The sequence below is a fragment of the Ranitomeya imitator genome, chromosome 4, assembly GCF_032444005.1.
Source record: "Ranitomeya imitator isolate aRanImi1 chromosome 4, aRanImi1.pri, whole genome shotgun sequence".
Taxonomy (NCBI): Eukaryota; Metazoa; Chordata; class Amphibia; order Anura; family Dendrobatidae; genus Ranitomeya; species Ranitomeya imitator.
In genome coordinates, this window is record NC_091285.1 from 313,413,523 (window position 1) to 313,439,610 (window position 26,088).

At 46.7% G+C, this 26,088-nt stretch overlaps 1 protein-coding gene across 1 annotated transcript in view; it reads right to left on the bottom strand.

Moving 5' to 3' along the window:
* ASZ1 (ankyrin repeat, SAM and basic leucine zipper domain containing 1) overlaps nt 1–25,743 on the bottom strand; it is a 276,440-nt gene extending 250,697 nt beyond the window's left edge. The window contains exon 1 of the mRNA XM_069762334.1: nt 25,615–25,743. Within this exon, the coding sequence (XP_069618435.1) occupies nt 25,615–25,710 (96 nt within the window). The 5' untranslated portion in view covers nt 25,711–25,743. The remainder of the gene's footprint in view (nt 1–25,614) is intronic.
* Between the last annotated feature and the right edge of the window lie 345 nt (nt 25,744–26,088).

Consider the following 26,088-nt stretch of genomic DNA (forward strand, 5'->3'; position numbering starts at 1 on the left):
TAAGTAGCAGATGTCAACCCCGGCTATCCAGCATTTATTCTCTCAAGTGGCTTAGCAAACCTTCTCTCACTCTTATAGGAAGAAAAGGTCAATGACCCTAAGAGGACCAGCCGCAAGTGTAAAATGTGTGCTGCCAGGCTCCCCTCTACATATGGGAAAAAGCTCTGCCAGTCCTGTACAGATGAGGTCTTACACTCCGAGCATGAGAGGTAGAAGCGTGTGCACTACTATATATGGTGCCAAGGTAGGTTCCCACACCATGTGAAACTCAAAAGAACCCGGCACTCAACTTAATGCTCATGAGAGTTTTAATTGTAGTACCCAAAACGTTTCGGTCCTATATCAGGACCTTCATCAGTTACGTACTATTGAGTGGATTTTTTTCTGGTAATGAGGTCAGAGGACACACTGTAATCTGCGTCTGCTGCTGCGTAGTTTATACATTGCCGTATAGCGGTTAAAGTGGACTTTTGTACCAGGTGTGCCTCAGTGTTCAGACGCAGTATCCCCCGCTTTTTTGATCTTGACTTGGCCAGCCACCGCTGGATCTAACGCTTTATGGCGTCGGCAGTCAGAATTCGTCCTAAACTCCGTAGTCAGGTGCCTCCTTGGGATTTCAATATTGTGCTTACAGCCTAACCCAGGTTCCATTTGAGCCTTTAGAATCTATGACCATAAAGAACTTGACCCTTAAAACTGTCTTCTAAAGGTACCGTCACATTTAGCGACGCTGCAGCGATCTAGACAACGATCCCGATCGCTGCAGCGTCACTGTGTGGTCGCTGGAGAGCTGTCACACAGACAGCTCTCCAGCGACCAACGATGCGAAGTCCCCTGGTAACCAGGGTAAACATCGGGTTACTAAGTGCAGGGCCGCACTTAGTAACCCGATGTTTATCCTGGTTACCAGCGTAAACGTAAAAAAAAAAAAAAAAAAAAAACAGTACATACTTACATTCCGGTGTCTGTCCCCCAGCGCTGTGCTTCTCTGCACTGTGTAAGCGCCAGCCGGAAAGCAGAGCACAGCGGTGACGTCACCGCTGTGCTTTCCGGCTGGCGCTCACAGTCAGTGCAGAGAAGCACAGCGCCGGGGGACAGACACCGGAATGTAAGTATGTAGTGTTTGTTTTTTTTATGTTTACGCTGGTAACCAGGATAAACATCGGGTTACTAAGCGCGTCCCTGCGCTTAGTAACCCGATGTTTACCCTGGTTACCAGTGAAGACATCGCTGAATTGGCGTCACACACGCCGATTCAGCGATGTCTGCTGGAGTCCAGCGACAAAATGAAGTTCTGGACTTTCTGCGCCGACCAACGATGTCACAGCAGGATCCAGATCGCTGCTGCGTGTCAAACTCAACGATATCGCTAGCCAGGACGCTGCAACGTCACGGATCGCTAGTGATATTGTTCAGTGTGACGGTACCTTTAGTCGCAATCTCTACTGTTAGACGTATAAAGCCCCCGTCACACACAGCGAGATCGCTGCTGAGTCACAAGTTTTGTGACGCAACAGCGATCTCAGTAGCGATCTCGCTATGTGTGACACGTAGCAGTGATCAGGCCCCTGCTGTGAGATCGCTGGTCGTGTCGGAATGGCCTGGGCCATTTTTTGATCGTTGAGGTCCCGCTGGGTAGCACACATCGCTGTGTTTGACACCTTACCAACGACCTCGCTGACAGGACGTCCCATTGAATCATCATGAAATAGCATCGTTCTACAGGTCGCTACAGTTCGCCGCATCGCTGCTGCGTCGTTATGGAGATCGCACTGTGTGACATCTCACCAGCGACCACATAGCGACGCTTGAGCGATCCCTGACAGGTCGTATCGTTGTCGGAATCGCTCAAGCGTCGCTATGTGTGACGGGGCCTTAAGAGAATTGGTCGATACAGAAACCTTATCTGACGCTCACTGCAGATAGTATTATTCTGAGATTAGATCACTCTTTTTTACCTAAAGTGGTCTCAAACTTCCATAGGGATCAGGATATTCTGCTGCCCTCATTCTGCCCAAACCCTCCAACCCTAAGGGAGAGACCTTTCACACCCTCAATGTTCGCAGGGTGGTCCTATTTTACCTACAACAGACTGAAGCCTAGCGAATTGACCAGAATCTATTTGTCCAGTTCTCGGGACAGAATAAAGGCAAGAAGGCGGCAAAGAACATGATCGCGAATTGGATCAGACAGTCTATTTGCCTGGCCTACTCATCACAAAAGCTGGATCCACCTGCTTCACTGAAGGCACATGCTACCCGTGTGATGGCAACATCATGGGCAGAGGGGGAATGCTTTGTCAGAGCAGATATGCAGAGCCGCCACCTGGTCGTCTATCCACACGTTCACCAGACATTACAGGCTAAATTTCAATAGGGATTTAACATTTGGCAGACGAGTTCTGCAGGCCGTGATCCCTCCCTAGAGAAATTAGCTGTTGTTACTAATCCGAAGTGGCTGTCGTGGAAGGTGACAGGAGAAAACAGAATTAGTCTTACCGGTAATTCGGTTTCTAGGAACCTTCCACGACAGAACTAATTTCCCTCCCTATCTGATGTTCTTATTGGATGATTCCTGCACTTTTGCGGTAACTATACATGCTAGTGGGTCCAAGAAAACACTGGTGGTTGCAGGGAGGGGTATTTAACCTCTGTGTTCCTGTCCCCTATTAGGGCGGGGAAGACATCCTCCGAAGTGGCTGTAGTGGAAGGTTCCTAGAAAGCAAATTACAGGTAACACATTCTATTTTTTGGACACACCACATTCACATTACACAATTACCATGAACGATGGGATGTTACCGTTAGGGCTCTTTTCCATTTGCGAGAAACACGTCCGTGTCTCGCATGTGAAAGCCAAGCTCTAGCGCCGGCACTCCAGAGCGGAGTGTGCGGCCGCATAGCAACACATGGAGCTGCACGCTCCGCTCCGAAGTGCCGATGCCAGAGCTTGGTTTTCACATGCGAAACACGGACGTGTTTCTCGCAAATGGAAAAGAGCCCTTAGAATGTTACAGGTTATCGGCCAGTGTAGATGCCCCTTAACCTCTTTCTGACATTGGACGTACTATCCCGTCGAGGTGACCTGGGCCTATCTGACCCTCGACGGGATAGTACGTCATAGCGATCGGCCGCGCTCACGGGGGGAGAGCGGCCGGGTGTCAGCTGCCTATCGCAGCTGACATCCGGCACAATGTGCCAGGAGCGGTCAAACATGATCGCGGTGTGCCGGCGGTATAGGGAAACGTCGCGCAGGGAGGGGGCCCGGATCCAAGATGGCCGCGGCATCCGGGTCCTGCAGGGAGGGAGGTGGCTTACCAAGTGCCTGCTCACAGCAGGCGCTTGGTAAGCCTGGGACAAAGTAAAAAAAAAAAAAATTTCCACATGTGTAGAAAAAAAAAAAAAAAATGTCCTAAATAATGAAAAAAGATAAATATTATTCCCATAAATACATTTCTTTATCTAAATAAAAAAAACAAACAATAAAAGTACACATATTTAGTATCGCCGCATCCGTAATGTCCGAACCTATAAAACTGTCCCACTAGTTAACCCCTTCAGTAAACACCGCAAGAAAAAAAAAACCGAGGCAAAAAACAAGGCTTTATTATCATACCGCCGAACAAAAAGTGGAATAATACGCGATCAAAAAGACAGATATAAATAACCATGGTACCGCTGAAAACGTCATCTTGTCCCGCAAAAAACGAGCTGCCATACAGCATCATCAGCGAAAAAATAAAAAAAGTTATAGTCCTCAGAATAAAGCAATGCAAAAATCATTATTTTTTCTGTAAAATAGTTTTTATCGTATAAAAGCGCCAAAACATAAAAAAATAATATAAACGAGGTATCGCTGTAATCGTACTGACCCGAAGAATAAAACTGCTTTATCAATTTTACCAATCGAAGAACGGTATAAACGCCTCCCCAAAAAGAAGTTCATGAATAGCTGGTTTTCGGTCTTTCTGCCTCACAAAAATCGGAATAAAAAACGATCAAAAAATGTCGCGTGACGAAAATGTGGAAAAATTATAGCTCTCAAAATGTGGTAACGCAAAAAATATTTTTTGCAATAAAAAGCGTCTTTCAGTGTGTGACGACTGCCAATCATAAAAATCAGCTAAAAAACCTGTTATAAAAGTAAATCAAACCCCCTTCATCACCCCCTTCGTTCGGGAAAAATAAAAAAAAATTTAAAAAATGTACCGTATATACTCGAGTATAAGCCGACCCGAGTATAAGCCGACCCCCCTAATTTTGCCACAAAAAACTGGGAAAACTTATTGACTCGAGTATAAGCCTAGGGTGGAAATGCAGCATTTACCGGTGAATTTCAAAAATAAAAATAGATCATTATTTCCCCATAGCTGTGCCATATAGTGCTCTGCACCGTTCATATTGCCCCATATCTGTGCCCCATATATGCTCTGCACCGTTCATTTTTGCCCAATATCTGTGCCCCATACAGTGCTCTGCACCGTTCATATTGCCCCATAGATGCTGCACAGATGCCCCATAGTGCCCTGCACCGTTCATATTGCCCCATAGATGCTGCACAGATGCCCCATATAGTGCTCTGCAGCGTTCATTGTGCCCCATAGATGCTGCACAGATGCCCCATATAGTGCTCTGCAGCGTTCATTGTGCCCCATAGATGCTGCACAGATGCCCCATATAGTGCTCTGCAGCGTTCATTGTGCCCCATAGATGCTGCACAGATGCCCCATATAGTGCTCTGCAGCGTTCATTGTGCCCCATAGATGCTGCACAGATGCCCCATAGTGCTCTGCACCGTTCATATTGCCCCATAGATGCTGCACAGATGCCCCATATATTGCTCTGCAGCGTTCATTGTGCCCCATAGATGCTGCACAGATGCCCCATATTGTGCTCTGCAGCGTTCATTGTGCCCCATACATGCTGCACAGATGCCCCATATTGTGCTCTGCAGCGTTCATTGTGCCCCATAGATGCTGCACAGATGCCCCATATAGTGCTCTGCAGCGTTCATTGTGCCCCATAGATGCTGCACAGATGCCCCATATATTGCTCTGCAGCGTTCATTGTGCCCCATAGATGCTGCACAGATGCCCCATATTGTGCTCTGCAGCGTTCATTGTGCCCCATACATGCTGCACAGATGCCCCATATTGTGCTCTGCAGCGTTCATTGTGCCCCATAGATGCTGCACAGATGCCCCATATAGTGCTCTGCAGCGTTCATTGTGCCCCATAGATGCTGCACATAAATCTGTGCCATGGCCGCTGCTGCTGCAATAAAAAAAAAAAAACACATACTCACCTCTCTTGATTGCAGCTCCCAGCGTCTCGTTCCGGCGTCTCCCCGCTCTGACTGATCAGGCAGAGGGCGCCGCGCACACTATATGCGTCATCGTGCCCCCTGACCTGAACAGTCAGAGCGCAGACCCCGGGAAGATGGAGCGGCGCCCGGCGGCTGGAACGTGGACAGGTAAATATAACATACTCACCTAGTCCCAGCGATCCTCGCGCTGTCCCTGCCTTCCTCCCCGTCTTCTGTGCTGTAGCCTCTTCCTGTCAGCGGTCACCGGCACCGCTGATTAGAGAAATGAATAGGCGGCTCCGCCCCTATGGGAGGTGGAGCCGCCTATTCATTTCTGTAATGAGCGGTCCCACGTGACCGCTGAACAGGGGAAGAGGCTGTGGCACCGAAGACCGTGTGACAGGCAGGGGGAGCGCCAGGATCGCCGGGACTAGGTAAGTATGTAATATTCACCTGAAGAGGGGAAGAAGCTGCAGCACAGAAGACGGGGAAGAAGGCAGGGACAGCGCGAGGATCGCTGGGATTAGGTAAGTATGCCTCAGCGCCCTCACCCGCCGACCCCACCGCTACCGTGACTCGAGTATAAGCCGAGAGGGGCACTTTCAGCCCAAAAATTTGGGCTGAAAATCTCGGCTTATACTCGAGTATATACGGTATTTATTTCCATTTTCCCCGGGTTAGGGGGAGCCCGCATCAAAGCAGGGCTTCTGACCTCGGACGTACTATCCCATCCGAGGTCAGAAAGGGGTTAAAGGGAACCCGTCACCCCGTTTTTTCAGTAGGAGATAAAAATACCGTTAAATAGGGCCTGAGCTGTGCTTTACAATAGGGTATTTTTTGTCCCCCGATTCCCTACCTATGCTGCCGAAATACCTTACAAAAGGTGTCCTTTTTCGCCTGTCAATCAGGCTGGTCAGGTAAGCGGTTTCTCGGTGGGCGCGGCTTCGAACTCGGCTTCAGGAAAATGGCCGCCGCGATGTCCATCTGCGCACGCGCGGCATCCCGCGGCCATTTTCCTGAAGCCCCGGGAAGCAGGAGACTCCATCTGCGCACGCGCGGCCTCAGGAAGATGGCCGCGCCCACCGTGAAACCGCTGAATAGCGGCGAGCGCGCTCTTTTTCTACAGCTGCGCAGTGCATTCGGCACTTGCGCATGCGAGAAGCACTACGCCACCAACGGGAACTTAAGCAAGATGTGGGGGAGAAACAGCGCTGTGACCACGCCCATCTGACCTGACCAGCCTGATTGACAGGCGAAAAAGGACACTTTTGTAAGGTATTTCGGCAGCATAGGTAGGGAATCAGGGGACAAAAAATACCCTATTGTAAAGCACAGCTCAGGCCCTATTTAACGGTATTTTTATCTCCTACTGAAAAAAGCCAGCCACACCAGCACAGTAGCATAACTCGGAAAGCGATTGATGCTAGTGCGCAGGTGCCACCACCCGCGCCCTTTTGCTAAAAAATTGTCTCCACCAAGATGGCGTCGGCAGCACCTGTGCAGTAACATTTATCAGATAGTATCTGTTAGGGGTCGAGTTCCCGCCTCTGCACAGGGGGAATCTCGAGCCAGCCATCTCCGCTGCAGTCTCCCATTCTTCTCCTGCCGCAGTGGAGCCTGCTCAGCAGAGGCGTCGGTCCCAGCGTCTCGCTCAGTCTGACTCTGTGCAAAGTGTTACTGCTGCCTTTCCAGCTTCTGCCATTGTAGCCAGTACTGGTCAGCGGCGAGCAGACGTCTTTGGGACCAATTCTTACTTTTCCCCTTCTGCGCATGCCCAGCGTAAGATCTCTCATTGGAGATCAAGGGTCACATGCTCAGGTACTGCAGCAACTCCCATTGGTCCTCTAGGAAGGTCCTGAAGTTGCTCAAGTTCTGTGGCAGCCTCCCATTGGTCCTTCTGGGAAGGTCCTTAGTTGCTGCAGCTATAAAAGGTTCGCATGGCAGCACGGCCATGCGCTAGTATCAATCTATGTTATGTGCTTTGCGCCAGTGTGGTCTTGTGTGTATGTATTTAGGGCCCCGGCTGAAATAAGCCCTAGAATACCAGCACCTCCGGTGAGGAGTTTGTGTGTGTGCAAGACCACTGACTACTATCAGCTCAGCAGTTAGCTGTGTACTTCTGTGAGTCTAAGGGTATGTGTCCACGTTCAGGATTGCATCAGGATTTTACGCAGGTAAAATCTGCACCAAATCTGCACCTGAGGTCACTGGCAGGTCACCTGCGTTTTTCATGCGTTGTTTGAGCATTGTAAGGACATGCTGCGTTCTCGCAGGGCCGCCGCATGCGTCTTTTAACACATAGTGGAGACGGGATTTCATGAAATCCCCTCCGCTATGCTGTAACATCTGGACGCTGCGTGTTTGATACTGCGGCTCTACGCAGCGTCAAACACGCAGCGTTTCCTGAACGTGGAAACATACCCTAACAGGGCACAGTGCTTTCTTTTGTCGGCGACTCTGTGAAGTAACAGAGTTCGCTTATACCGTCATATAGTGCCATTTTCTAGCAGCAGGTTCCTCCTGCACGGTGGACCCTGGGCTGCAAACGCACCAATAACTTCATCTATTTACTTGGTGCATTCCGCTAGCCCTAACAGTATCTCATGTCAGGAAGGGGATAATTAGTAACGATGTTTGTGGGGTTTTTTTTGCTTTTTTTTTTAAATAAATTTGTCCAGCAAGAAAAATTATAAAACTTTGTAAATTAACTTTATTAGAGGCTTTCTCTTCGTTCCTATAAATAAAAAAACATAAAATAAATGAATCAAAGTGGCTTCCAAACCTCTTCTTTTCCCCAGTCCATTTAAATGCCTATAGCTGCATTGATATTAGAATGTACTTATTTTGAGTTAAGATAATGACGTAAAAGGGTCAGCGCCCGTCTCCTCCTCAGAGTGTGGTGCTTATCGGGGTCAGAGCCCGCTTCCTCCATTTTGCCCACAGCATTATGACTGATATCCCGGAGTGTGGAAGGAGCAGGAGAAAATGACGACTTCTCCTCCTACCTGCACAAGCCAGGATAGCAGGACACTGCAGTGGGCATTCTCCCAGAGTGCTGTAGTAATGACTGACAGAGGTCCCAGACTAGTCAGCTGGCTGTAGGCAGAGGTAACATGGATGATTAAACTTTGTTTTAACCCCTTTACCCGCAAGAGTGGTTTGCACTTTAACCCCTTCATGACCCAGCCTATTTTGACCTTAATGACCTGGCCGTTTTTTTGCAATTCTGACCAGTGTCACTTTATGAGGTAATAACTCAGGAACGCTTCAACGGATCCTAGCGGTTCTGAGACTGTTTTTTCGTGACATATTGGGCTTCATGTTAGTGGTAAATTTAGGTCAATAAATTCTGCGTTTATTTGTGATAAAAATGGAAATTTGGCAAAAATTTTGAAAATTTTGCAATTTTCACATTTTGAATTTTTATTCTGTTAAACCAGAGAGTTATGTGACATAAAATAGTTAATAAATAACATTTCCCACATGTATAATTTACATCAGCACAATTTTGGAAACAAAATTTTTTTTTGCTAGGAAGTTATAAGGGTTAAAATTTGACCAGCGATTTTTCATTTTTACAACGAAATTTACAAAACCATTTTTTTTAGGGACCACCTCACATTTGAAGTCAGTTTGAGGGGTCTATATGGCTGAAAATACCCAAAAGTGACACCATTCTAAAAACTGCACCCCTCAAGGTGCACAAAACCACATTCAAGAAGTTTATTAACCCTTCAGGTGCTTCACAGCAGCAGAAGCAACATGGAAGGAAAAAATGAACATTTAACTTTTTAGTCACAAAAATGATCTTTTAGCAACAATTTTTTTATTTTCCCAATGGTAAAAGGAGAAACTGAACCACGAAAGTTGTTGTCCAATTTGTCCTGAGTACGCTGATACCTCATATGTGGGGGTAAACCACTGTTTGGGCGCACGGTCGGGCTTGAAAGGGAAGGAGCGCCATTTGACTTTTTGAATGAAAAATTGGCTCCACTCTTTAGCGGACACCATGTCACGTTTGGAGATCTCCCGTGTGCCTAAAATTGGAGCTCCCCCACAAGTGACCCCATTTTGGAAACTAGACACCCCAAGGAACTTATCTAGATGCATAGTGAGCACTTTGAACCCCCAGGTGCTTCACAAATTGATCCGCAAAAATGAAAAAGTACTTTTTTTTTTCACAAAAAAATTCTTTTCGCCTCAATTTTTTCTTTTTCACATGGGCAATAGCACAAAATGGATCCTAAAATTTGTTGGGCACTTTCTCCCGAGTACGCCGATACATCATATGTGGGGGTAAACCACTGTTTGGGCACACGGCAAAGCTCGGAAGGGAAGGCGCGCCATTTGACTTTTTGAATGGAAAATTAGCTCCAATTGTTAGCGGACACCATGCCGCGTTTGGAGAGCCCGTGTGCTTAAACATTGGAGCTCTCCCACAAGTGACCCCATTTTGGAAACTTGACCCCCCAAGGAACTTATCTAGATGCATATTGAGCACTTTAAACCCCCAGGTGCTTCACAGAAGTTTATAACGCAGAGCCATGAAAATAAAAAATAATTTTTCTTTCCTCAAAAATGATTTTTTAGCCTGGGATTTCCTATTTTGCCAAGGGTAATAGGAGAAATTGGACACCAAATTTTGTTGTCCAGTTTGTCCTGAGTACGCCGATACCCCATATGTGGGGGTAAACCACTGTTTGGGCGCACGGCAGGGCTCGGAAGGGAAGGCACGCCATTTGGCTTTTTAACCCCTTCATGACCGGGGGATTTTTCGTTTTTCCGTGTTCGTTTTTCGCTCCCCTCCTTCCCAGAGCCATAACTTTTTTATTTTTCTGTCAATTTGGCCATGTGAGGGCTTATTTTTTGCGGGACGAGTTGTACTTTTGAACGACATCATTGCTTTTAGCATGTCGTGTACTAGAAAACGGGAAAAAAATTCCAAGTGCGGTGAAATTGCAAAAAAAAGTGCAATCCCACATTGGTTTTTTGTTTGGCTTTTTTGCTAGGTTCACTAAATGCTAAAACTGACCTGCCATTATGATTCTCCAGGTCATTACGAGTTCATAGACACCAAACATGTCTAGGTTATTTTTTATCTAAGTGGTGAAAAAAAATTCCAAACTTTGCTAAAAAAAAAAAAAAAAAAAAAATTGCGCCATTTTCCGATACTCGTAGCGTCTCCATTTTTCATCATCTGGGGTCGGTTGAGGGCTTATTTTTTGCGTGCCGAGATGACGTTTTTAATGATAGCATTTCGGTGCAGATACGTTCTTTTGATCGCCCGTTATTGCATTTTAATGCAATGTCGCGGCGACCAAAAAAACGTAATTCTGGCGTTTCGAATTTTTTTCCCGCTACGCTGTTTAGCGATCAGGTTAATACTTTTATTTAATTGATAGATCGGGCGATTCTGAGCGCGGCGATACCAAATATGCGTAGATTTGATATTTTTTTTATTGATTTATTTTGATTGGGGCGAAAGGGGGGGCGATTTAAACTTTTATGTTTTTTTTATTTTTTTCACATTTTTTTTAAACTTTTTTTTTTTTTTACTCTTGCCATGCTTCAATAGCCTCCATGAGAGGCTAGAAGCAGGCATAGCACGATCGGCTCTGCTACATAGCAGCGATCTGCTGATCGCTGCTATGTAGCAGAATTGCACGTGTGCTGTGAGCGACGGACAATCAGTAATCATAGAGGTCTCAAGGACCTCTATGGTTACCATTCACAAGCATCGCCGACCCCCGATCATGTGACGGGGGTCGGCGATGACGTCATTTCCGGCCGCCCGGCCGGAAGCGGTAGTTAAATGCCGCTGTCTGCGTTTGACAGCGGCATTTAACTAGTTAATAGGTGCGGGCAGATCGCGATTCTGCCCGCGCCTATTACGGGCACATGTCAGCTGTTCAAAACAGCTGACATGTCCCGGCTTTGGTGCGGGCTCACCGCGGAGCCCTGCATCAAAGCAGGGGAGCCGGCATCGGACGGTATAGTACGTCCGATGCCGGTAAGGGGTTAAATGGAGAATTAGCTCCAATCTTTAGCGGACACCATGTCACGTTTGGACAGCCCCTGTGTGCCTAAACATTGGAGATCCCCCACAAATGACCCCATTTTGGAAACTAGACCCCCAAAGGAACTAATTTAGATGTGTGGTGAGCACTTTGAACCCCCAAGTGCTTCACAGAAGTTTATAACGCAGAGCCATGAAAAAAAAAAATTCTTTTCTCAAAAATGATTTTTTAGCCCGCATTTTTTTATATTTTCCCAAGGGTAACAGGAGAAATTTGGCCCCAAAAGCTGTTGTCTAGTTTCTCCTGAGTATGCCGATACCCCATATGTGGGGGTAAACCACTGTTTGAGCACATGTCGGGGCTCGGAAGTAAAGTAGTGACGTTTTGAAATGTAGACTTTGATGGAATGCTCTGCAGGCGTCACGTTGCGTTTGCAGAGCCCCTGATGCGGCTAAACAGTAGAAACCCCCCACAAGTGACCCCATTTTGGAAACTAGACCCTGAAAGGAACTTATCTAGATGTGTGGTGAGCACTTTGTGCTTCACAGACGTTTACAACGCAGAGCCGTGAAAATAAAAAATCATTTTTCTTTCCTCAAAAATGATGTTTTAGCAAGCAATTATTAAAATTTAACAAGAGTAACAGGGGAAATTGGACCCCAGTAATTGTTGCGCAGTTTGTCCTGAGTACGCTGGTACCCCATATATGGGGGTAAACCACTGTTTGGGCACACGTCGGGGCTCGGAAGTGAGGGAGCACCATTTGACTTTTTGAATACAAGATTGGCTTGAATCAATGGTGGCGCCATGTTGCGTTTGGAGACCCCCTGATGTGCCTAAACAGTGGTAACCCCTCAATTCTACCTCCAACACTAACCCCAACACACCCTTAACCCTAATCCCAACTGTAGACATAACCATAATCACAACCCTAACCACAACCCTAATTCCAACCCTAAGGCTATGTGCCCATGTTGCGAATTCGTGTTGAGCACCATTTTTGAAAAATCCAGGGTAAAAGACACTGCGTTTTACCTGCAGATTTACCATGGATTTCCAGTGTTTTTTGTGCGGATATCACCTGCGGATTCCTATTGAGGAACAGGTGTAAAACGCTGCGGAATCCGCACAAAGAATTGACATGCTGCGGAAAACAACGCAGCGTTTCCACGCGGTATTTTCCGCACCATGGGCACAGCGGATTTGGTTTTCCATAGGTTTACATGGAACTGTAAACCTGATGGAACACTGCTGCGAATCCGCAGCGGCCAATCCGCTGCGGATCCACAGCCAAAACCGCACCGTGTGCACATAGCCTAATTCTAAAGGTATGTGTACAAGCTGCGGAAAACGCTGCGGATCTGCAGCAGTTTCCTATGAGTTTACAGTTCAATGTAAACCTATGGGAAACAAAAATCGATGTACACATTTACATTCCGCAGCATGTCACTTCTTTCTGCGAATTCTGCAGCGGTTTTACAACTGCTCCAATAGAAATTTGCAGTTGTAAAACCGCAGTGAAATGTGCAGAGAAACCGCTGTAAATCCGCCATAAATCCGCAGCGGTTTAGCACTGCAGATTTATCAAATCCGCTGCGGAAAAATCCGCAGAGGACCAGAATACGTGTGCACATACCGAAACCCTAACCCTAGTGGAAAAATTTTGTTTTCTTTATTTTATTATTGTCCCTACCTATGGAGGTGACAAGGGGGGGGAGGGGTCATTTACTATTTTTTTTATTTTGATCACTGTGATAAAACCTATCACAGTGATCAAAATGCACATTGGAACTAATCTGCCTATCGGCAGATTCAGCGGGCCCACTGCGCATGCGCCCGCCATTTTGGAAGATGGCGGTGCCCATGGAGAAGACGAACGGACCCCGGGAGGTTCGGTAAGTATGATGGGGGGGGGGGGGGGAGCATGAGGGGGGTGGATCGGAGTGCAGGGGGGTTGGATTGGAGCACGGGGGGAGCGGACAGGAGGACAGAGGGGAGCGGAGCAGTGTACAGGACTGATTGGAGGACTGGGGGGGGGAGGGGGAGGGGGGAGTCGGTGGCGGTGGGGGGGCAGACCAGTGTTTCCAGCCATGGCCGATGATATTGCAGCATCGGCCATGGCTGGAATGTAATATTTCACCAGTTTTAATAGGTGAAATATTACAAATCGCTCTGATTGGCTGTTGAAAGTGAAACTGCCAATCAGAGCGATCGTAGCCACCCCCCCTGGGCTGTACTACCACTCCCCCCCTGTCCCTGCAGATCGGGTGGAGTTAACCCTTTCACCCGATTTGCAGGGACGCGATCTTTCCATGACGCCACATAGGCGTCATGGTCGGATTGGCACCGACTTTCATGACGCCTACGTGGCGTCAAAGGTCGGGAAGGGGTTAATGACCGGGACAATTTCTACAATTCTGACCACTGTTCGTTTAGGAGGTTATAACTCTGGAACGCTTCAACGGATCCTGTTGATTCTGACATTGTTTTCTAGTGCCATATTTTACTTCATGATAGTAGTAAAATTTCTTCAATATGACTTCCGTTTTTTGTTTTTTTTTTACAAAAACGCAAATTTGGTGAAAATTTTGCAATTTTCCAAATTTGAATTTTCATGCCCTTAAATCACAGAGATACAGTACAGACCAAAAGTTTTGGACACACCTTCTCATTTAAAGATTTTTCTGTATTTTCATGACTATGAAAATTGTACATTCACACTGAAGGCATCAAAACTATGAATTAACACATGTGGAATTATATACTTAACTAAAAAGTGTGAAACAACTGAAATTATGTCTTATATTCTAGGTTCTTCAAAGCAGCCACCTTTTGCTTTGATGACTGCTTTGCACACTCTTGGCATGCTCTTGAGGAGCTTCAAGTAGTCACCGGAAATGTTTTTCACTTCACAGGTGTGCCCTGTCAGGTTTAATAAGTGGGATTTCTTGCCTTATAAATGGGGTTGGGACCATCAGTTGTGTTGTGCAGAAGTCTGGTGGATACACAGCTGATAGTCCTACTGAATAGACTGTTAGAATTTGTATTATGGCAAGAAAAAAGCAGCTAAGTAAAGAAAAACGAGTGGCCATCATTATTTTAAGAAATAAAGGTCAGTCAGTCCAAAAAATTGGAAAAACTTTGAAAGTGTCCCCAAGTACAGTTGCAAAAACCATCAAGTGCTACAAAGAAACTGGCTCACATGAGGACCGCCCCTGGAAAGGAAGACCAAGAGTCACCTCTGCTTCTGAGGATAAGTTTATCTGAGTCACCAGCCTCAGAAATCGCAGGTTAACAGCAGCTCAGATTAGAGACCAGGTCAATGCCACACAAAGTTCTAGCAGCAGACATCTCTACAACTGTTAAGAGGAGACTTTGTGCAGCAGGCCTTCATGGTAAAATAGATGCATCTAAGGACAGACAACAAGCAGAAGAGACTTGTTTTGGCTAAAGAACACAAGCAATGGACATTAGACCAGTGGAAATCTGTGCTTTGGTCTGATGAGTCCAATTTGAGATCTTTGGTTCCAACCACCGTGTCTTTGTGCGATGCAGAAAAGGTGAACGGATGGACTCTACATGCCTGGTTCCCACCGTGAAGCATGGAGTAGGAGGTGTGATCGTTTTGGGGTGCTTTGCTGGTGACACTGTTGGGGAGTTATTCAAAACTGAAGGCATACTGAACCAGCATGGCTACCACAGCATCTTGCAGCGGCATACTATTCCATCCAGTTTGTGTTTAGTTGGACCATCATTTATTTTTCAACAGGACAATGACCCCAAACACACCTCCAGGCTGTGTAAGGCCATGTTCACACCATCCTTTTTTTCATGCGGAATCGCCGCGATTTTCCCGCTGCGGGTCCGCAGCTGTTTTCCATGCAAGGTACATTACAATGTACCCTATGGAAAACAGGAACTGCTGTGCCCACATTGCGGAAAATCGCGAAAAAAGCCGCCCTGAATAGCCGCGGTAAAAAAGAAGTACCATGTCACTTCTTTTTGCGGAACTGCAGCGGTTCTGCACCCATAGACCTCCATTGTGAGGTCAAACCCGCAGTAAAACCCGCAGATGAAAAAAATATCTGCGGGTTTTCTGCGGTTTGTGGTGCAGAACCGCTGCAGTGTGGCTGCCCCCCCGTGCCCCAATCCCACCCCCCCATGCTCAGTGATCAAAATAAAAAAAATAGTAAATGACCCCCCCCCCCCCTTTGTCACCCCCATAGGTAGGGACAATAAAAAAATTAAGATTTTTTTTTTTTTCCACTAAGGTTAGAATAGGGTTAGGGTTAGGGGTAGGGTTAGGGGTAGGGTTAGGGGTAGGGTATTTTCAGCCATTTTAACCCTAAAAAACTTCCTAGAAAACACACAGACTCTGCATAGAAAACTGCATCAAAAAACGCACCAAAAAAAGGACCTGGGTTTTCTGCCAAGAGCTGCGGTTTTTAGTCCTGAAAAAAAAGGAGGGAAATCAGGAATGTGTGAACATAGCCTTAGGGCTATTTGACCAAGAAGGAGAGTGATGGGGTGCTACGCCATATGACCTGGCCTCCACAGTCACCAGACCTGAACCCAATCGAGATGGTTTGGGGTGAGCTGGACCGCAGAGTGAAGGCAAAATGGCCAACAAGTGCTAAGCATCTCTGGGAACTCCTTCACGATTGTTGGAAGACCATTTTCGGTGACTACCCCTTAAAACTCATCAAGAGAATGCCAAGAGTGTGCAAAGCAATCATCAAAGCAAAAGGTGGCTACTTTGAAGAACCTAGAATATAAGACATATTTTCAGTTGTTTCACACTTTTTTGTTAAGTATATAATTGTGTTAATTCATAGTTTTGATGCCTTCAGTGTGAATTTACAATTTTCATAGTCATGAAAATATAGAAAAATCTTTAAATGAGAAGGTGTATCCAAACTTTTGGTCTGTAATGTATGTCACACAAAATACCTAATAAGTAACATTTCCCACATGTCTACTTTACATCAGCACAATTTTAGAACCAACATTTTTTTTGTTAGGAATATGTAAGGGTTAAAAGTTGATGAGCGATTTCTCATTTTTACAACACCATTTTTTTATTTTTTTTTAGGGACCACATCACATTTGAAGTCACTTTGAGGGGTCTATATGATAGAAAATAACCAAAAGTGCCACCATTCTAAAAGCCACTCCTCAAGGTGCTCAAACCCACATTCAAGAAGTTTATTAACCCTTCAGGTCCTTCACAGGAATTTTTGGAATGTTATCTAAAAAAAAAAAAAAATGAACTTTTAAGTTTTTTTTCCACAAAAAAATTACTTCAGATCCAAATTTTGTTATTTTCACAAGAAATTGGACCTCAAAAGTAATTGTGCAATTTGTCCTGAGTACGCTGATACCTGTTGTGAATTCTGCTCTTGGGTTCCCTCCGGTAGTTGTAGGTGGGAATGCAGTTGTCTCTGAGTCACAGTCCTGGCCAGGTGTATCTGATAATTGCAATTCGGACTGGGATATTTAGGTGTGCTGGATCCTTTAGCCCTTGCCAGTTGTCAATGTTCCTTGTGAAGTGATGGATCACTTTCTGGCTTCTCCTGCCTGCTGCCAAATTCAGCAAAGATAAGTTTTGTTTTTTTTTTTGTATCTGTGGCACTGCGGTGTGCTTGTTTCAGTTTTATTCCTGCTCTGATTGTAGGATTCACTGGAGTTGCAGATTTACGCTCCTACATCTATTAGTTAGATGTAGGAAGTTTTTGTAATTTCTGCTGTGGATGTTTTGGAAGGGTTTTATACTGACCGCACAGAACTCTGTCCTATCCTGTCCTATCTAGCTAGTGTGGCCTCCTGTGCTAAATCCTGTTTTTCTGCCTGTGTATGTTTTTTCCTCTCCGACTCACCGCCAATATTTGTTGGGGACTGTCTATCCTTTGGGGATTTTCTCTGAGGCAAGATAGTTTTCCTATTTCAATCTTTAGGGGTAATTAGTCCTCAGGCTTTGACGAGGTGTCTAGGTGTGTTAGGTACACTCCACGGCTACTTCTAGTTGCGTTGTTAAGTTCAGGATTGCGGTCAGTACAGTGGCCACCTTCTCCAGTGAAAGTTCTCATGCAGCTCCAAGGTCACCGGATCATAACAGATACCCCATATGTGGGGGGGGGGGGGGGAACAGTTTGGGTGCATGGCAGAGATCGGAAGGGAAGGAGCGCCGTTTCGACGCAAAATTGTCTAGAATTGAGATCGGACGCCATGTTGTGTTTGGAGAGCCCCTGATGTGCCTAAAACAAGTGACGCCATTTTAGAAACTAGACCCCCTAAGGAACTTGTATAGATGTGTGGTGAGAACTTTGAACCCCCAGGTGTTTCACTAAAGATTATAACGCCCGGGCGTGAAAATGAAAAAAAAAATCATTTTTTCCACAAAGATGATCTTTTAGTCCCCATTTTTTTATTTTCCCAAGGGTAACAGGAGAAATTGGACCCCAAAAGTTGTTGTGCAATTTGTCCTGAGTACGCTGATACCCCATATGTGGGGGTAAACCACTGTTTAGGCACATGGCAGAGCTCAAAAGGGAAGGATTGCCAGATTTTACTGTTGTGATTTGCAGGTGCCATGACCCACTGGGAGAGCCCATGAGGTGCCAAAACAGCAGAATCCCCCATAAGTGACCCCATTTTACGAATTACACCTCTCCATGAATTCATCTAGGGGTGCACTGATCATATTGACACCATGGGTGTATCACAGAATTTTATACCATTGGGCAGCCATGTGGGGAAACTAAGGAGGAATGGAGCGCTATTTGCCTATGCAAGTGAATGGGTCTGTGCATATGTCAGTGTGTTTCCACAGACCATGTGTCCATGGGCAAAACACGCTGTCATGTCTGTTTTTTAATGTCAGCACGGACCACAAAACATCCAGCACACGTGCATACGCATAGCACACATGGATGTCATCCATGTGACAAGCACTGGCGCCGGGGAAGAAGCGTTACAGTAAGCGCTGTTCCCCGGCGCCGGGTGCTGAACACGGCTCTCATCATTCTCTCCTGCTTGCGCTGATCGCCGGCAGAGTGGGGGAGAATGATGAGAGCCGTGTTCAGCACCCGGCCCCGGGAAACAGCGCTTACAGTAACACTTCTTCCCTGGTGCCAGTCCTTGTGGTACTGATGCGGCGCAGGCATGCCACACATATGCCTCAAGTATAACACACACGCACATACTGACAACTCCGGTACCATCAGGACGTGTAAAAGAGGTCTTACAGTGGGTTTTTATGTTTGGCAGCTGTCACACACTAAAAGACACTTTTTATTGAAAAAAATTGTTTTTGCATCACATTTTGAGAGCTGTAATTTTTCCATATTTTGGCCCACAGAGTCATGTGAGGTCTTTTTTTTTTGCAAGACTAGTTAACGTTTTTATTGGTACCATTTTTGGGCACATGACTTTTTTTTATTGCTTTTTATTCTGATTTTTGGGAGACAGAATGAGCAAAAAAACAGCAATTCATGAATTTCTTTTGGGGGGGGGGGGGGGCGTTTATACCATTCCATGTGTGGTAAAATTGATAAAGCAGTTTTATTATTCGGGTCAGTACGATTACAGCGATACCTCATTTACATATTTTTTATGTTTTTGCGCTTTTATACAGTAAAAACTATTTTATGTATATGTACATGCTACATACCGAGCATTATCCTAAAAAGAGTCTTTGCACACTGATGCTGTAATATCACATCTCGCTTTACCAAAATAAGGAATGGACTTACGGCACTTGCACTTTACTTGTTTTCATGGATAATATACAGTGCCGGCAAAAAAAATCTTTACACTTGCGCAGCAAAAAAAAAATTTACATATAAAATCCACATCATAATTTCACTTTTTAAAAGTGTACACAATGGGGGAGATAATAAAAAACTGTCTAATATTAAAGTTGGCTTTGTTGCAAATATCAACCAATCAACGCTCAGTTTTCACTTCTCTGGTAAAGCAAAAGCTGCACTCTGGTTGGTTGTTATATGCAACTCAGCCAGTTTTGCTATTAGGCAGTCTTTTATTATCTCCCTCAGCTTTTTATTATCTCCCACAATGGGTCGAAAGAAGCTTAAAGGGAACCTGTCACCCCGAAAATCGCGGGTGAGGTAAGCCCACCGGCATCAGGGGCTTATCTACAGCATTCTGTAATGCTGTAGATAAGCCCCCGATGTTACCTGAAAGAGGAGAAAAAGACGTTATATTATACTCACCCAGGGGCGGTCCCGCTGCTGGTCAGGTCAAACGGGCGTCTCTGGTCCGCTGCGGCGCCTCCCATCTTCATTACAAGACGTCCTCTTCTGATCTTCAGCCACGGCTCCGGCGCAGGCGTACTTTGCTCTGCCCTCTTGAGGGCAGAGGATAGTACTGCAGTGCGCAGGCGCCGGAAAGGTCAGAGGCCCGGTGCCTGCGCACTGCAGTACTTTGTCTGCCCTCAACAAGATCAGAAGAGGACATCTTGTAATGAAGATGGGAGGCGCCGCAGCGGACCGGAGACACCCATCCGACCTGACCAGCAGCGGGACCGCCCCTGGTATTATATAACGTCTTTTTCTCCTCTTTCAGGTAACATCGGGGGCTTATCTACAGCATTACAGAATGCTGTAGATAAGCCCCTGATGCCGGTGGGCTTACCTCACCCGCGATTTTCGGGGTGACAGGTTCCCTTTAAAATGGAAGAGAAATCCCGTGCCTTGACTCTGCTCGAGAAGGGGGATTTGGTGATTGCTGTAGCTAGAGATCTGGGAGTGTCAAGAGAAGTCATTTATCAACTGAAGATGTCGGCGGCATCATTGCCTCTTCGGATGGTACCGCAGAGGAAGTCAGGCTCTGGCGCACCTAAGAAGACTTCACCAAGGACTGATAAGCTTCTGAAGCATGAAGTGATGTCACATCCTTCTATAACTGCCGCTGAACTAAAAAACAAGTACCCTATGCTCCTCCAGAACATCGCAACCAGGACAATTCGTCACCGCCTGCAGAAGGACCTGGGTCTACCAAGTTGCCGTGCCGCAAAGAAGCCCCTGCTCACAGCAGCAATAAAGAAGAAAAGGCTTGCCTTTTTTAAGAAATATCAAGATTGGACATCTGAAGAGTGGAAGAAAGCGATGTTTAGTGATGAGAGCACTTTCAGGCTGGTCAGGGGAGGCTCAAAGGTTCAAGAGACATGACCCAGAAACATCAACAATCTAAAGGAGGTGCTGAAGACACTGTGGGTAAACATGGACTCCACATACTTAGCCAGCCTTGCTGAATCCATGCCTAAACGACTGCAGATGGTGATAAAATGTAAGGGTGACATGACAAAATACTAATTGTAATAAAATATCCACAATAAAACACTTGAATCCACTTGAATATTAAGATTTTGTGGTTTCATTGAACTTGTAAAGATTTTTTTTGCCGGCACTGTATTTTTCTAAATATCCATATACTTCTCCTATATGTCTATGATTAGATTTACCATATGGTAATTATTCACATCGGTCCTCCTTCTTTAAGGATAATTGTATTTGTACCAGGTGTGGTGTCCGTGGTTTTTAAATCTTTTTTGTATGTGTGATTTTAGCGAATAACTCCCATCATTGTTTTTGTTACCCATGTTATTACCTCTTCCTAATAAAATATTTTTTGTTACCATTACTTTGTGTTTGGGGACTAATTTGGCCGTTTTTTTCTTCTCCCCTCCTCCTTCATGTTGTATACCCACTGTCTCCTTCACTCAATATAGTCCGGTTTCCTGGGGTCTCCTCACTACTAGTATTAGTACCGATATAACTATATGTATTAATTTATAGACCCAGTAATTTCCCTTGCCTTATATGTTTTCGCTTCTATAGCATGCAGATCTGCATGCTATAGAAGCTGTCAGCACTGCAATCAGTGCACCCTGACCTGGGAGACTTTCTGACATGCACTGCCCATGACAGGAAGTTTCTCAGCTCTGGTAACCCGATGTTGTCATGACATTGGGTTACCATAGCAGCGATCGGAACCACGCGTCACGCCGTGGGGTCTCTGATCCAAAGGCAGGGGGCTGTCAGTCCTCTGCCTGCTCCCGGAATGCAGAATTCGTGTTCGAATGCAGTATACCGGGGGTTAAAGTGCCGGGAGCAGTCTTAGTGCCGGGTGTCACCTGTGAGAATCACCACCCAAGTGCACGGCCGATCGCTAATGACGTACTATTCCGTCCATGGGAAGTAAAGCCCAGGTCACAAGGAGGGAATAGTACGTCTGATGGCAGGAAGGAGTTAAAAACACATTTAGTGTTTTATGCATGCCTATCATTAAGAAGGGTACAAGGAGGTTGGGAAACAGCTACAAATACCTCCAAATGTTCATCTTGGTGTCAGATTCCCTGCACGGGTTAGGCTAGGTTCACATTGCGTTAGTTCAGTCCGTTCAACGCATACGCTAACTGACTGCGCTAACGCAAGTGCCGAAAAAGGATCGCGTTTATGACGGATTCAAAAATGCTGCAGACTGCATCTGAGCGTCCGTCACAGAATGACGGCACATCACTAACGCATGCCGATTATGACATGCGTTAGCGATGCGCTACATAATTGCAGTCAATGGGTGCGCTAACGGATCCGTTACATAGCGTTAATGCCGTTTGTAATGGATCCCGTTAGCGGACTGCCATTAACGCAATGTGAACCCGGCCTTAGGCTATGTTTACATGTTGTGTTTTTGCTACAGTTTTTTCCTGCGTTTTTTATAATGCAAAATTTAGGCTATGTTCACACGTTGCGTCCTGTCCCTGCGGGTTCTCCCGCAGCGGATTTGATAAATCTGCAGGGCAAACCCGCTGCGGTTATCCCTGCAGATTTATCGCGGTTTGTCCTGCGGGTTCCGCTGCGGGATTTTACCCCTACTATTGATGCTGCATATGCAGCAATATGCAGCATCAATAGTAGTGTTAAAAATAATAAAATCATGATGATATACTCACCCTCTGACGTCCCGATCTCCTCGGCGTTGCAGGCGGCGGTCCGGTTCCAAAGTTGCTGTGCGACCAGGACCTTCGTGACGTCACGGTCATGTGACCGCGACATCACCGCAGGTCCTGGTCGCATAGGAAACCTGAGACCGGACGGCCGCGTGCAGCGCTGAGACTTCAGAGGTGAGTATATCATGATTTTTTTATTTTAATTCTTTTTTTTTTTTACTTAAATATGGTTCCCGGGGCCTGGAGGAGAGTCTCCTCTCCTCCACCCCGGGTACCACCCGCACATTATCCGCTTACTTCCCGCAAGGTGGGCACAGCCCCATGCGGGAAGTAAGCGGATCAATGCATTTCTATGGGTGCAGAATCGCTGCGATTCTGCACAAAGAAGTGACATGCTCCTTCTTTTTTTCCGCAGCAATTCCGCGCGTTTTTTTCCGGGATTGTACTGTACCCTGCATGGAAAACTGCTGCGGACCCGCAGCGGCAAAATCGCGGCGGTTCCGCGGTAAAAACCGCATAGTGTGAACATATTCTTAAGCTGCATTTTACAGTACCAACAAAAGCTAATCATATGTACACACATTTAAAAAATAAAAATAAAAAAACCTGTAACGTCACGTTCAGCGTTTTTTTCACTAATAGAAAGCAATGAGTACGTTGAGAAACGCAGGTATCAGGTTTTGCTGCAAAAATCTAAGGAAGTTGCATCATGGCACTAAACTTTATCAGCATGAACAAGAGACAATAAAAACGCTGCAATAAGGCTGTGTGCACACGTTGCGGATTTTGCTGCGGATTTTCACGCGGTTTCTTCTGTGGATTCCACTGCGGGTTTTTAACTGCACTTTCCTATTGGTGCAGGTTGAAAACCGCGTTTCCGCGCGGAATTTTCCGCAGCATGTGTACTGCGGTTTTTGTTTTCCATAGGTTAACATTGTACTGTACACCGCATGAAAAACTGCTGCGGATCCGCAGCAAAAACCGCAACGTGTGCACATACCCTAAAAACGCAGGAAAATCTGCTTCTTATAAGTAGCTGCTTTATTGCCAAGACAGTAGAAATAAAATGCAGGACATGACTTCACCCAGTCCAAGACGCTGCAACAAGTCTAATTGATATGCTGATATGTAAAGCATACTAGCCCCCAAAGCGTCTCCCGTAATGCGGGGGAGCCCCCAAAGCATCTCCCGTAATGCGGGGGAGCCCCCAAAGTGTCTCCCGTAATGCGGGGGAGCCCCCAAAGCGTCTCCCGTAATGCGGAGGAGCCCCCAAAGCGTCTCCCGTAATGCGGGGGAGCCCCCAAAGCGTCTCCCGTAATGCAGAGGAGCCCCCAAAGCGTCTCCCGTAATGCGGAGGAGCCCCCAAAGCGTCTCCCGTAATGCGGAGGAGCCCCCAAAGCGTCTCCCGTAATGCGGAGGAGCCCCCAAAGCATCTGCCGTAATGCGGAGGAGACCCCAAAGCATGTGGGATTGTATGCTGAATTCGGATCGCATGCATCCATGCAAGTCTATAGGTGCATGTGAAACTGAACTGCACTTGGATATCACCTGACTGCAGTGCAATTTCCCCCGACACCTGCAGCAGAGGAGATGGAGAAATTACTTTCTCTGTCTCCTCCACAGCTGTGCTGCGATTCTCTCATGTGAGCGGCACAGAGCACTGACACTCGGATCCCGCTCGCAGCAGGGCAGGAGCTGAGGGTCATTAGCATATCGCATCTGACGTGATACACTAGTGGGATCCCGGCCTAAAGGTACCTTCACACTGAGCAACTTTCCAACGAGAACGACAGCGATCCGTGACGTTGCAGTGTCCTGGATAGCGATCTCGTTGTGTTTGACACGCAGCAGCGATCAGGATCCCGCTGTGACATCGCTGGTCGGAGCTAGAAGGCCAGAACTTTATTTGGTCGTCAGGTCGGCGTGTATCGTCATGTTTGACATCAAAAGCAACGATGCCAGCAATGTTTTTACATGGAGCTAACAACCAGCGAGAACAACAAGTACGTCACTGGATCGCTCCTGCATCGTTCTGCTGTTGCCGGTGTTTGACGTCTCCTAGCGACCTAAACTGCGACGCTTCAGCGATCGGCTCGTTGTCTATATCGCTGCAGCGTCGCTAAATGGGACGGTACCTTAAGCCTGAAGGAGTCACCACGGCTATGGTGCAGCAGCAATTCAGCTAAACAGTGATGGCAGCAGTTTTGTTTTTGAGTGTCCCTCTACCCTGGCACTGAAAGGCGACCATACATTTCCCATATATCCTACCGATGCTCTCAAATGGAGTCCCGCTGAGAGCGGCGGTCAGTGCTAGGTCTGAGCCACGTTCCCGGCCTCCTGTGCGGTGGAGAAGTGCTATTGACTTAAGCCACGTACAGTATGTGTAAGGGTACCGTCACACAGTGACATTTTGATCGCTACAACGGCACGATCCGTGACGCTCCAGCATCGTAACAATATCGCTCCAGCGTCGTAGACTGCTGTCACACTTTGCAATGTACGACGCTGGAGCGATAATTTCATGACGTATGTGCGATGTAGAAGCTGTTGGTTACTATGCGCACATCGTATACAATATCGTGCACACCTTTGTTACACCATGCGATCATGCCGCCACAGCGGGACACTAGACGACGAAAGAAAGTTTAAAACGATCTGCTACGACGTACGATTCTCAGCAGGGTCCCTGATCGCAGGAGCGTGTCAGACACAGCGAGATCGCTGGAACGTCATGGATATATCGCTGGAATGTCACAAATCGTGCCGTCGTAGCGATCAAAATGCCACTGTGTGACGGTACCCTAAGCCAAAACCAGGAGTGGGTGATAAATACAGGAGTGGAGACGGGTTTCCATTATACTTTTCCTCTCCTGGTTTTGGCTTACAACTACTGAGGTAAAACACTGACCACACACGGAGCGTGGCGCTCCACGGTGGCTACCATGTTGGATGCAGGAGGACCTGAACCACTGAGCCATCACAGCTGATGCACTAGCCCAAGTGGTGGGACACACAGTGGTGACTGACTCCCATGGAAGTGACTGGGGCACAGCCCAGACACATTGCTTCACATTTGGATTTTCAGTGGTCTTTATGTTATGGCAGACCTGGGACCCTGTAGCCTCTGCCGGGTCACCGCCCTCTTGGGCTTATTCAGTTTTACTAACATGTTACATTTCAAGGCTTTTGCTTTTGTTACAAAAATATACTTTTTTCCCCCACCAAGTTAATGTGATATAAGATACTGTGAAGCGGGTCTGATGAAGACTCAATGATTAGCTCCACAGGATCAGTCAGGGACCCCCGGTATGGCGGCAGGCGGTACCTTGCTCACGTCCACATGGTCGTCGAGGTCCCACAGGTCATCACTGTCGCTGCTCTCTCCGCCCCCGGGGACCGCATGATAACTACACGCCGCCATCTTCTCCGCGTCTCCTGCCTTCTCTGCCGAGAGTCGACGTCCACACCTTTCACGTGATACACGGAAGATTGCGCCTCCTGGCGGCTGCTGACCAGGTACTACAAGGAGAGGCGGCAGCCATGTCTCCAGGCAGGAGCAGACCGTCCATTCTATGCTCGTCGTGTCTAATGTCGCCCAGTCACAATAGACACCAGTTCTGATAAAGCGTTTTCTGTGGTGACATATTCATCTGCACCAGCCATTTTGTAGTTGCCATGTTTGCTCCCCCATAGGCAGGCCTGACACTGGTCCTGTAGGAGGCGCCCAGGCATGGTTACTATTTGGGCCCTGTTCACACTGCATGCTCTATCTGGCTCCTAAGAAATTATTTGCAATGTT